Source organism: Lottia gigantea (assembly GCF_000327385.1).
Source record: "Lottia gigantea unplaced genomic scaffold LOTGIsca_29, whole genome shotgun sequence".
NCBI classification, from domain to species: Eukaryota; Metazoa; Mollusca; class Gastropoda; family Lottiidae; genus Lottia; species Lottia gigantea.
Window position 1 is genome coordinate 556,650 of NW_008708943.1, and position 13,288 is coordinate 569,937.

The 13,288-nt window shown below is 33.5% G+C and overlaps 1 protein-coding gene across 1 annotated transcript; it reads right to left on the minus strand.

Annotated features, from left to right (window-relative positions):
• Window positions 1-3,499: 3,499 nt before the first annotated feature.
• Window positions 3,500-8,528, minus strand: LOTGIDRAFT_118839 (hypothetical protein; the record flags this gene model as incomplete). The annotated part of the gene is made up of 9 exons (XM_009056766.1): window positions 3,500-3,640; window positions 5,016-5,148; window positions 5,397-5,521; window positions 6,107-6,208; window positions 6,638-6,715; window positions 7,141-7,256; window positions 7,772-7,922; window positions 8,123-8,209; window positions 8,397-8,528. 9 exons carry the CDS (start codon window positions 8,526-8,528, stop codon window positions 3,500-3,502), a joined length of 1,065 nt encoding a protein of 354 aa, XP_009055014.1.
• Window positions 8,529-13,288: the final 4,760 nt, after the last annotated feature.

Consider the following 13,288-nt stretch of genomic DNA (forward strand, 5'->3'; position numbering starts at 1 on the left):
GACAAAGTGGCAGCGCTTGCTTCTGCCAAATTTCTAAATTTAAAATGAGATTTACACCTTTCGTTTTGTAGGGGCTATTGTAATGTCTAGGTAAACATTAAATGGAAACACTCAGCAGTTGAAGAAATAAAACTCTCGGAGTGAAATCATGTCTATTTCAATGACTGGAAATGTCTAAGAGATTTCAGATTTGGCAAGTTGCATGTCAAATTAAGTCTTATGGAAAATTTCATTCTGTCACAATTACATTTCTGTTAAGAAATTTGAACTTAAATGTGTCAGTTTTTAAACAAAAAATGATTAAAAAACTGCCATGAAATTTAACATAACAGCTTGGAATTGACGCGAATCTTTCAATGATTTATAAAATTTATACTCGTATTGTGGTAAGAATTGGTGCGGGGGTGAAATGAAATGGATTTTATGGTTTTGGTCTGATTGGGCTAATCATTAGCTATAACAATTGATTTCTTTTGCTTGCATAAATGAATGAATGAAGATCAGCAACGTATGCTGAATGCAATCATGTAAACCTGTATGCAAAGTTGCATAAGTTTAGAAAACAAAATTCGAGAAATTTTGCAAATGGTGCACTTCAAAACGTCAAAAACGCCAAACGACTGCTGGTCTGTCGTCAAAATAATAGATATGTTACGTAAAAAGTCTTTAAATGGCATTTAGCAATTGTGAGTACGATATATAGACACAGCTTTATGGAACAACAATCACTGGTTAAAGTTTTATGCAACGTTTCGACGTGTTTCCCCCGTCGTCCTCAGGCACATAATGAGAAGAAGTGACGGGCAAACTATATATACATTAATGCTTATTATTAAGAACACACAAGAGATAAATGGTTTATTGATACATTACATTAAATTTTAACAGGTACAATAAGAGGTATATAATTCTTAAAATAACATACAGGCTGATTAAGTAAATAATTACAAGTTGATAAGTTTATCATATGCATGCGATAAACGAACACCTTCATCTCTGTTAAGGTCAGGCTGATATCTTCTGATGTGGATAGCTTCATGAAGTCTCCTGGTCGGCATTGAAACAGTGTTCTCTGGCAACTCAACGCTTAAAGATTTGCTCAGAGCCAGTGGTAAATTGAATCCCTCCAACAACCAAAAACCTAAGGGATGTGTCTACCAAGTTGAGTGCTCCTGTGGAAGCTCTTATATAGGGGAAACAAAGAGACCCCTTGATGTTCGACTCAAAGACCATCAAGACAAGCCCGGCAATGAAGGAACATCTGCTGTGGCTGAACATCTTGCTATCGGAAGGAAAACAGGACATAAAGTCAACTTTGACAACACCAACATACTGACAATCAATAAGAACATAGATAAAACCAGGAGACTTCATGAAGCTATCCACATCAGAAGATATCAGCCTGGTGTGTTCTTAATAATAAGCATTAATGTATATATAGTTTGCCCATCACTTCTTCTCATTATGTGCCTGAGGACGACGGGGGAAACACGTCGAAACGTTGCATAAAACTTTAACCAGTGATTGTTGTTCCATAAAGGTGTGTCTAGATATGTTACGTAATTCTGAAAAAAAAACTTTGAAAAGAATTTTGGGAAGATGATATATTCCCCTTTTCCAAATAAAGCCTGGCTATTCACAAAAAACCCTGCATCAAAAACAACACAAATAAAATGTTGAGTATATTTATTTTTTACTGGAGTCACTTAAATGAGGGGAAGGGACCTTTAGTTTTAAAGTTAACTTCGATTTACGGAATGTGTCTGATTCACTACTGTCCCCCGCACTGGGAGAGAAATATTGTTGAGGAGTGAGGCCGGGAGGCCGATACAATGTATAATCATCCGTATCAGATTTCTCGCTAAATTCAAACGGGTCCACTTTAGAATCACTTTTTACACTAGACTTTCTTTTTCGTTTTTTTTTCTCCTTTCGTTCCGGCGTTCCACTATCGTATTCGTCTGACTTCATGTATTGTTTTTTAATTTTGATTTTGATCCCACCCCCTGGATTTGTTATCATACTAGTAATAGCAACATTTTCCTGCGACGTCCCGGCCTGCGGTTGAACCTGCACGATTTGTCCATCAGAATGATATTCATCCGTATTTTCCGACTGATCCGATTTCGGTTTTTCAACATGAACTGGGTGATCGGGAACATAGTCGCTGTCGTCATCAGCTTCGACATCAATATCATCATCGTCTTCTTTATAGTTAATCTTAGGACCTTCACGCCGTGGCTGTCTCGTTGTCAGCAGCAACTCTTCTTTTCTTCGTTCTTCTTCTAACCTGCGTAGTTCCTCTTCACGCTTTCGGCGATCTTGACGTTTTTTCTTGTCTCGATTCTTGCGCAAAGCTTCATCTCTTTGCCGTTCACCCTCTCTGCGTTGTTTTTCCTCTTCCCATCTTTTCATATTTTCTTCTTCCTGTTTCTGCTTAACCATAGCTTGGTACATTTGGCGTCTGCGATCTTCCACGTCTTTCTGCTGTTGAAGAACCTTCTGTTCTGCTTCAAGTTTTTCTCTTCGTGCTTTATCTTTCTCTTCTTTAATTTTCTTCTCTTTGTCGAGAATTTCCTGAACCCGGACTTGTTCCATGAATTCTTCCAAAAGTTCCTCTCCAGTTTTCAACCCGTCAGCATCCGACAAACTGACCAACTTTTCTTCTTTTGTTACAGGAAACACTTCCTGAAAGTTTACAGTCGAAGTTTGATCAACGCGTAACGTTAAACTGTCACCGAAATATTCATAAAGTTCTCTATATAACTCAAGGGGCTTTTTGATCAACACTTTTGCTCCTGCGAACATAAAACCACCTTTTTCTAAATTCTGAACGGTGTTATCTGAATTGGATTCAGTGTTTAAGCTATTTTCCTTTTTAAAATCTTCGAATCGTTTTTTGATCAATTTTTCTGCTGCCAGCTGAAATATATAAAGAGAGATGTCTAGGTGATAGGTATTACCGTTATGGTAAACATTTATAATGTCCTGGTTTCACAAATCTAGGCAAATATCTTTGTATTCCATTGTAAAAACATACAAAAAAAAATTATTTTAGACAAAAATTTAAGTATGAATTGAAATAATTCAAAACATAATAGTGACTAAATTCATGTTTTTCAAGATTTTGGGTTTGGCTTGACTTTCGAAAGATGGTCCACAATTTACTGCTTTAACATCTTATGGACTTCATTCTGATATTAGGACGACCTTTGTACCCAGTTATTTAGAAGAAGAAATGGAAAGGATAAGAAAACCTTACCAAAAGTTTGAAAACAAGGGTATTAGAGGAACCCTCGACAGAAAGACTGTAAACATTATTAAGTATTATTTATAGATATTCTGTCGAGAGCTCTTAATGGCCGTATTTGCTAAAATACCACTCAAATCCAATCAAATCACTGCATATACAAACGTCTGTGGCACAAGAAGGAGACTATTATAGCCAAGGTATAAGACGAAGTGTGTAAAAGCTTAACATTGTGAAGATTTGGGTGAGTTAAAGACTTACCAGTAAAGCACCATAAACTTTATAAGCGTCTGCTCTGACTAGAGCGTTGCGTATTGATGTGTCTTCCATTGCCATGTTCAAATGAGACCAGAACGACGGTAAATTTGGTAAAAGTATTTCTTCTACAGTCTGCAAGATAATAACATACTCAAAACGAAACTTGTAGATCTGCATAATTATCAAATGGAAATAACCCTCAAAGCATCTTCACACTGCAAGGTTCTACGAATTTCGTATTATACCTTGACTGCAATAGCCGGTATTCTTGTATCACAGAATTTGGTTAATGCAGTAATTTGATTGGATTGTACAGCCAATCAGAGCTCTTGACAAGAAGTCTGTAAACCATAAGCCCAAATGTTTACAGTCTTTCTGTCATGTGCTCCAAAATGCAATCAAATCGCTGTATTCCCTGATAAAAGAATAGTGGCTATTGCATTCAAGGTATAAGATGAAGTTTGTAATAGCTTGACATTGTGAAGATGTCCTCAAAAGGAATGCAAAGGGTTTATTAGTCCTAATATTGGATCCACTTTTAGCTTCCATATGCACCATTCAGACATCCCATTTGACGACTGTGAGTCTTGCAATTTTAGAAAAACCTGACCATAACTATTGCAAAAACTGAATTTAGCTTGATGTCATAATTTACTAAATTTAGTCATGCATTTTGTTATTGTTAAAAGGGACAGATGTGCCATTTTGAGGGGTTTATTTGAGACTTGAATATACGTAAATAGTTTTCAGAAGTACTAGAAATGTACGAAAATCGCATAATTCTTTTAGACAAACATGTGATTTACTGATTAGGTTAGCTATAAAAAAATCCTGTTTCTGAGACTAATATATGATTGGTCAAATGGCACACTTGTCCCTTTAAATCACAGAAGTCAAAGTGAAATGGATTGGTGCAAATGAACGCAATAAAAATTTATCCCCTATAAATACAAAGAATAGAAAACTTCTTTACAATCCCTTTAACAACTGTTAAAAAAAAGAGAACAGATCAGCATTCTTTTGAACATCTTACAAAACAATGGTGCAGAAACAATACTTAATGAATGAGTTATGCATGGATGCCTTGCTCCCCCCATAGACTCATAATGCATTGTCTCTTTAGCTGAATGCAGCGAATTCTCTACTGAACAAAAGTTTCATAATAATAACATAATAAAAACGAAAACAAAAAATATTGTTGTTGACAGATGACTAAACTACATCAACAATATGGTTGCAATGGTTCAGAGAGAAATTTAAATGCACATTGTGAGATGATTATTAACATAAACAAGGGCAGTCCATAATTATCTTTAGGTAGAAACTACTTAGTATACAGACTCAATTACTATTCATTCTACCATTGAATACAATACAGGTCTGACTTTGATAGTTTTAATAACTATCTATACATCATTAATATTAAGTGCACTGCTATGTGTTTATGTTTGAGTTGTATGTTGAGTTTATAGTAATAAATATACTACACTATAACTTAAATCTTTACCTTTGTTCCTAATGCTATCAACCCCATAACAGCACCGTAATGTGAACAGAATGGTTTGTTTAAATCAAATAAGACATCTTTTAATTCTTTAACTGTATTATAGAGTAGATGGTTTAATGGGTTGCTCCATTTTCTACAATAAAATCAGTTCTTATAAATTCTGATAACTTTACAATATTTACAAACAAGTTTTATATAATAATTATATATGACCTTTCTGAATAATAGTGAATTTAATCTTTAAGTAAGAACAGAACATTTTACAAATAATAGCTACAGACAAATGAATTTGAGCTCTACTTTCAAATATTTTGGCAGGCTTACCTCACAATCTCACTCAGTTATCTAGCAGCATAGTTTCGTAAAGAGTAATGATCTTACCTCACAATCTCACCCAGTAGTCTAGCAGCATAGTCTCGTAAAGACCAATGATCGTTGGTATTGTTAAACGATGTAGCTACAGGTTCTGTGAGGTTATACATTATAGCTTGTACCATTAGATTTAACTACAATATAACACAAATACATTAGGCCTGATATAAGGATTCCAGTGGTGTTTGTACCCCTAATGGAACCCCCACTCCACTTCTACCAATTTTAAAAAAATGAGTTCTATACGTTTTTGCCCTAAAACATGTGAAGGATCAGAATGCACTGGAAGAAACCTCTCAGATGCTCCATCTGCGCTGACGACACTTCCACATCTTAAGGATGTTAAGGATACTTTCTACCAGCTGGTCATCGGCCAAACCTTTTGAAATTGATCTTTCCTGGATTTACAGCTGGAATTATGAGTGAACATTATTAATTCAAGGTCATCGAGATCGAGAATTGAAACCACAGCCGCCATTTGCTTGACCTAACAATCTGATAATCAATTTTACAAGGAATATAACCTTTTATCATTGTAGAAGAATATAAAGTCAAACTTAATTTGGATTAGAAATATAGGTATGTATATTCTTTTTGATAAGTTTATCCTGCATGAATAGTTTGACTAGATTCCTTTAAGTTCAATGTCGTACAGTGAATACTTAAAAATATAGTCTATCAGCAGGTAGAATTCTATATTCTTTAACAATATTACTTACGTAAGGTTGAGGAGAAAAATCTAAATTTGGATTATTGATTAATGAGGTAATAGCATGTAATAAAATCGTTAACTTGGATATATCATGGCTCACTGTTTTTACCTGTAAACAAAAAAAACGTTAAAAAATTACAAGATAAAGAACATAAATAAGGTAAAGGTTAAATATCATTTACAAGTTATAATGAACCAGGTGTGTCAGAAAAACAATCAATTTTCTATTTATGGATTTTTTTTTTTTAATTGATTGAATATCAATTGCTCAAGGCTAATATATTTGCAAATGAATACAGTAACATGTCCTGTTTTTCTGAATATGAAATAAAGAGAATTTAAAAATTTAAAAAATTTAAAAAAAAAAAAACCTGCCACACAGCCAGTTGTCCAGTCACTGAGAATGGATGGATATTGCAATGATATTATCCCCAAATTCTAAAGTCGTTATTTGAGTGTTATATCATAATCTTTATGCTGAAATCAGAATGGTTCGCATCTTCGAATAAAGATAGTTAAAAATTTAAAATTAACTTACCCCATAACAGACATAATTAACAAAATAAGACAACAATGGAACAATATTAGGATTCACTCGTAAATCATTTAAAGCCATCTGAAAATTAAATCAATTGATAAATAATTATTTTCAACTGCAGGATCATGTACTACATGATAGATTTCTACTTATGGTCCAAGGGTTAGATGTCAAACATCTTCACAATGTCAGGCTATTACAAACTTCACTGCAATAACCACCTTTCTTCTATCTGAGAATGCAACAATGTCTGTATAGTACACCAACGATTACAGTCAATCAGAGACTGTGACATTATGGCTTTGTGTTCTCAGACTTTCTGTTGAGGCCAGTGTATGGCTGCATTCGCTGAGGTACAATCCAATTCTTCCACAATACAAGCATAGTGGCTATTGCAGTCAAGGTATAAGTACGAAGATCGAAATAGCTTGACATTGTGAAGATGATGTCAGATAGTCTGCTACATTCTAGTTTAATCTTTATGATGAATACAAGTAACTTACCATACGAACTTGAGGGTCTATGTCCAGTAATGATTTTGTGATGTTGTTGTAGTAACTTAATAAATCTTCTGATAATTCTTTCTTTCCTTTCCCTGAAATAAACCAAAACCATTTTCCTAGACATTTCATACCATAAACAGATGGGTTGACTTTAATAACAAAAGATCATCAGTATTTGAAAATGTGATTAATCAGCAGCTCAGAAGTGACAATTATTCAGTCTTTCAGATCAGAGAAGAAATCTACTTGGTTGGTTGGTAGATGACAAGTTAACGTTTGCTTCCAGCAGATGCTGATATCGCAAAGAAATCTACTTAATCAAATACAATACTTATGTCAACAGCTAGTCTTGGCTATTACCTACCTAAAGTTGATGATTTTACAATTCCTTCAATAGCTAACCAATCAACTGAAAAAAAGTGAGTATTCTTTAAAGCATGTATTGAAATTAAATACACCTACATGCAATTGTTTCTATAAAAAAATCTTTACCTTGAAGTCTAAGACAGTGATTTGTCTGTCTTGTTACTTTCACTATCTGTACAAATTCTTAATATTTGACTGAAATCTAATTAAATATTGTCAGAGAAGATCTGAAATTTATGTTCCACACAGATAGTCTAGCACATACCTTTGATTGTGGTTTCACCTATATTTTTAGGAATATGTTTTCCCAGAGCAATATCACAGAAATTAACTTCAGTATCTTCTACAAAGTGAATATCTCCTTCTTTATTTTGTTTAAATGTTAAAACTTCCCCAGAACCATGACCATATACTGGCTGTAATACAATAGATTAGACTATACTAAATCAATTTGATGCAGATCCCATTTTGACTAAACTATTTCATTCTATATTAACTTATAGATTAATTGCACTAAATCTTGATTATTAGGCCAATAAGAAAATCATATCATGGTAGACCACATTCTTATGCCTCAGTAGTTAATTCAAATTTAAAACAACACCAGTAACTTTACCTGAACATCCATCTGTCTCAAAGCTTTATTAAAGTCTTCAGTATTCAATTTTCTTCTTTTACCATGTTTCATGTACTGAGTACTGTTCTAGAATGAGAAACAAAAACTCTAAACAGTATTTATTTCAAAAACATTGTACAAACAAATATACATTTGCGATCCAGAAACAAACATAAAGCTTATATAAGTCTGTCTCGACTGTAGATATTTACAAATTTGTTTATGCAAAAAAGAAATAATACCAACGTTAATATACATGTATTCTTATACTTACCATAGTGACCTCTCTAATTCTATAGCTAATATCTTCACTGATCAATGACAAAACATCATCTGAGAGATCAGCATATCCACTGGCTTCTCCCATCATCCTAATAGACTCTTTAGGTATGATAGCAAACGACATATCAGTTGTTGATCCTGTCGAATCTTTATTACCAGAGTTACTTTCTTTTTCTTTTACTGGCTTTTTCTCATCCGAGCTGCTTGGGTTTTCAGAACTCATCCTGTCTTTGAATCAACTTGAATTAAAGTGTTTCATTTGCTACAGTCTTTAGGCACCTAAAAATAAAAAGGTATGAAAATTGGTAATCTTACTTTGCTTTATTATGAACAATATTTCGAGTCTACCAGCATAATATTTTAGGCTATATTTTGCTATGATTGATGATAATAGGTTAAAAAAGAAACTCACACTCATCATTTCTTTGAAAACAAGTTACATTTTCCATGATAGAAGTTTAAGCTGTTAGTATAGTATTAGGTAATTAGAATTTCTACAGAACTTTAAAACTTTCATTCATCCAGTTGTGAATTTACAGACAAACTTCTATACTTTACTTACCTTAGAAAGGGTAGGTTGTGAGGAGAACAAAACAAAATAATAATAGGTAATAATAGCAGTAGTAGCTACTAATAATAGTGCTTTGTCAAAAAAGTAGCTGACGATTATTCCCAAATAGCGACATTTAGGTTAGACAATAATAAACCCATGATAAATCCGAGTGTTCTGGTATTTCTATTTCCTAATTTATTTCAAAAATGTCTTAAATTAGTAAAAGTCTAATAATTTCTCAATTTAGACCGCCATGACAGTTTCACGATTAATTAAGAGTTGTCTCCCTTTAATCAGATACTTTGCTGATCTTAAAGTCGGTACAGGTCAAACATGACTGAATTTCTAATCTAATTTCTCTTTCACCGACCTGTAGCCAAAAAGGTCAACAAGTCGGCTTATATTTTAAAATCAAATTACAAATGAGACATTTGTTTGTACATAGACCCTCTTTGATATCAAAATCGCCTTATAGGATTGATTCAAATAAAAATGAAACGATTCTGTTGGATGTCATGGTGTAGATGTTGAGAAAACATGCGTAATTTTTTCCATCATCACGTTTCACGAACGGGGTCAAGGACACACACCCACGACATCAACAACCGAGTGCTGCAATTGGTTTTGACCACTCTTTACTGGGGTTTTTGGTGAAAGGAAACCGAGTTTCAGGTAATTTTCCTAATTTTATGCGTAGGCTACATTATAAGAGAAAGTATGCAACCAATCAGTCCCGCTTCACTGCAAATGTAAGTGAATCACATTCAGTTCTCTTACACTTAAAACACTTTAGGCCTAAGTGTGAGGTAGCGCCGGCCTACTGTACACTCTTTTCAGTATTCACTCTTGGCTGGCTGCACTCAAGACTCAAGGTGCAAAAAGTGAAGTCTATAAAGTTTTTTAGTCGACAAGTAGGAAATTGTCAATTATTTGCTGACAGATGCTACACAGAAATTTCAGCCAAAAAGGAACCAAAAGCAAAATACATTTTATGTGTACATTTCTCTAGTACAGTCTATCTGCAAGTGGAATTTTATCTTCCATTGGCGAGGGGGTGGAGCAAGCCCTGTTGCCAGAAAAAAATTGGGCTCGGATTTTGTATTTAGAAAATTTGAAGAATTGTAGGGCCAGAGAACTAATTTCTGACAATTTTTAGGCGCCAAGAACATATCATATATACATATCATATCATATACATAACATACATGTATATTAAGTCACTGTAAATGAATCAATCTCTGCTGAACTGAAGAAGGCTTTTCTGGGCTTAATTTTCAAGGTCCCACGGATTGCGCCCTAACAACTGGGCTTGGGAGGGTGGGGGTTCGTAGGAAGTGCTTGACATAAGTATACTGTTGAGAAAGATGGAGTCTGAAGAAATTATAAGAATTGAATTTGTCTAATTGATTTATTGCATGAGCCAAGAAGGTATGATAAATTGAATAGAATGGAGTTGGAAGGAATTTTAAGAGAAATGGAAATAGAAATAATATAATTAATTTATAGCGAGCTAGAGTGAGAGAGACTAGGCCAGGGATATTGTAGTTTATCTTAAATCAATAATGAACTCTAGATTGATGGTTAAATTACACTGCTATAACATAAGCATTTTAACCTTACACGATAGTAACAATATGAAATTTTTCTATTCTCTACCAGGGATGTTGATCTGATTCTATTCTCCAGTCATGTCTGAATGTTTTCCCTAAATTTTGGCTATAGATTTGACCTTTCAGATATTTTTCGTGAAAATGACCTTTGTAGAATTTTATCATATTGGGAAAAATAGCCTTTGTGTTTCTTTAAGATTTGCTTATTCATGAAATTGAAAATTTCCAGATAAATCTAAATCTAGACTTCCTTGGTGTATCGTGCCTTATTTTGAGATGTTCTTGACTTATTTCTTTACTATCGTAGACTTTGATGCTCTTTGTATTTGCATTATAAAAAATGCTATCATAAAGGGATATAACCCTCTAAGATAAGCTATTCCAACAGATAAAGAGTCTGCTTCAAAAACAAACCTTTCAGGTAAAAACAGTCACCGTTTACTGGACATTCTTAACATTTTCACATAAAATTATTACAGATATTAGGATTGCTAGGAAATGGCTGGTTGGTAGATGACAAATTAACGTTCGCTTCCAGTGGATGCTGATATCGCAAACTAGGTAGTTGTTGGTAGTCGTAGTAGTTGGTAGTTGGATTGATTCAAATGGGATGATTCTGTGCTGTGGGTTTGGTTGTTGATAATTCATGAGATCTGGTCTAGTCGAATGACACTCTGACCTGGACGGTGTGGCGTGAGTTATTCAATCTTCTTCATTCTTTCAAACTTGTTCTGATCGTGGTAATTGGTTGCTGGTCTTGGATTTGGTTCATGATATATGCTTATATAGCAGTCAGAATATACACAATTGAGAATTTGAGATAGAATTCTACTATCAACACTTCTGATGTATATTGAATGTTGTCAGTAGAATCTTGAAATGAATTCAGTCAGTGAAAGTTTGGTTCTAGCAGTTCTAGACTCGACATGCAAGGCTCCAAAATTTATAAGACATTAAGGAATTTCCTACCTATCCCAAGGATGTTTGGATTACGGATGCAGTACACCTATGTTAGTTTGTATCTATCTCTGTACTAGATGATCTGTTCTTTTTATGAGTGAAAATAGTCAGATTATATTTAAAAAGTGAAAATTTAGTTGTTGATATCACTTGAGTGAGTATCTGTGAAAATTCAGTCAAAATAATAAGCAAGGTTCATATTGACTTTTCATGCTCCAGTTGAAGATAATATATTTCATCAATTTATTGGGTTCAAAGTCCAACTTAAGGTATACACAGTTACTATATGAATTTATATAAATGTATATGCATTTTAGTACATTAGTCTTTGGACTTCAAGCTATCATCAGGGTGAACCTAGAGTTTTCCGAATTCATAGTAAGTTTCTGATAAAAGTGTTTTTTATGCAATCATAAATGGATTTGTTGTTGCATGTTTTTCTTCTGAATTTAAAAGCTTCTTTAATTTTGTTTACTGGATGTTTTGTATCAAGCTGCAAATTCAGTTCAAATAATTTAGATTTTCATGGGCTGGAATTATTAACAACATAAGTAGATTCCAGTCGATTGCTTTTATATATTTTGCATCTCATGTGCTAAATAAATATGTAATTATGTCATTTGCAGCATGAACATAGCTTTTAGTAAGTGATTTTTTTACTGCAATTAACGGCTTATTTTGTCTTATGTTTTTATCTTAGCTATAGTGAAATGAGTAGTGAATGATAATGTGTTAAAATATATTCACTGATAACAATATTATTCTTTATAAAAATAGGATAGTGATGCCAAACATGGTGGAATTTCAAGATTTGTTATCTATTTTCGTTTTCAATTAGTTATGATTCTTAGTATCAAAAAAGTGTCCTTCAGGCCAAAGTCTAAGCTAGACATTTCAAGGTCTAATCAGATATGACTGGCAAACATAGCAATATGAACATCCTTGTTATATATATATGTCATGTGTTGAACAGGATTGAAGCCATCCCTTAGTTGACTTCAGCTGTATTGTTCAGTAAGTAAATGAAATGATACACTATAGCCTTGACCTTGAAAAAAAATAGAGGTCACTGAGGATAGATCCTATAAGCTTATCTTGGAAGTGTCTTCTGTAAGGTTTGTTTTTAGAAAATCTTTCTGTGTCTGTAAGGATTATTGGTTTAAATGAGATTTATGTCAATGGTTTTATTTCACAAGATTTCACAGGATATTGCCACAGGATTAAGTACTCATCTTTAGTTTGGTCTATTTTTATTTGAATATGATAATAAATATGAAGGATGCTATATGTAGTCTGCTTGTTTTGTTCCTGTATAAGGATATGACAGTAATGTTTAGTATATTTCTATTTCTATCTTGCTGAATTCCACAGATTCTTTCATTAATTATATATAATTGTCGTCTGCTGGGTTTGTGATTTTCTTTCAGGATATAACTATATACTTTTAAGCAAAATTATCGGAGATATGATGCAAGGATTATTGCAACTGCTTCAGGATGTATTCAATTTAATGACGCATAGCTCCTTTTAAAGCCTATCATTACTTCTTTGTTGTAACACAAAATCCCTTTGAATAAACATCAGTTGTACCCCTTATTTGAATAGATGATTCTGTCAGTTTAGCTACATATCAGACAGTCAGACAGGATTGGTGAATACAGCCAAATCAACAACCTTGACCAAACCTAGCAGACGACACTATCTTGACTAGACATGCTAGACATTTATCAATGTATCAGTTATTAACTTTATTATTATCCA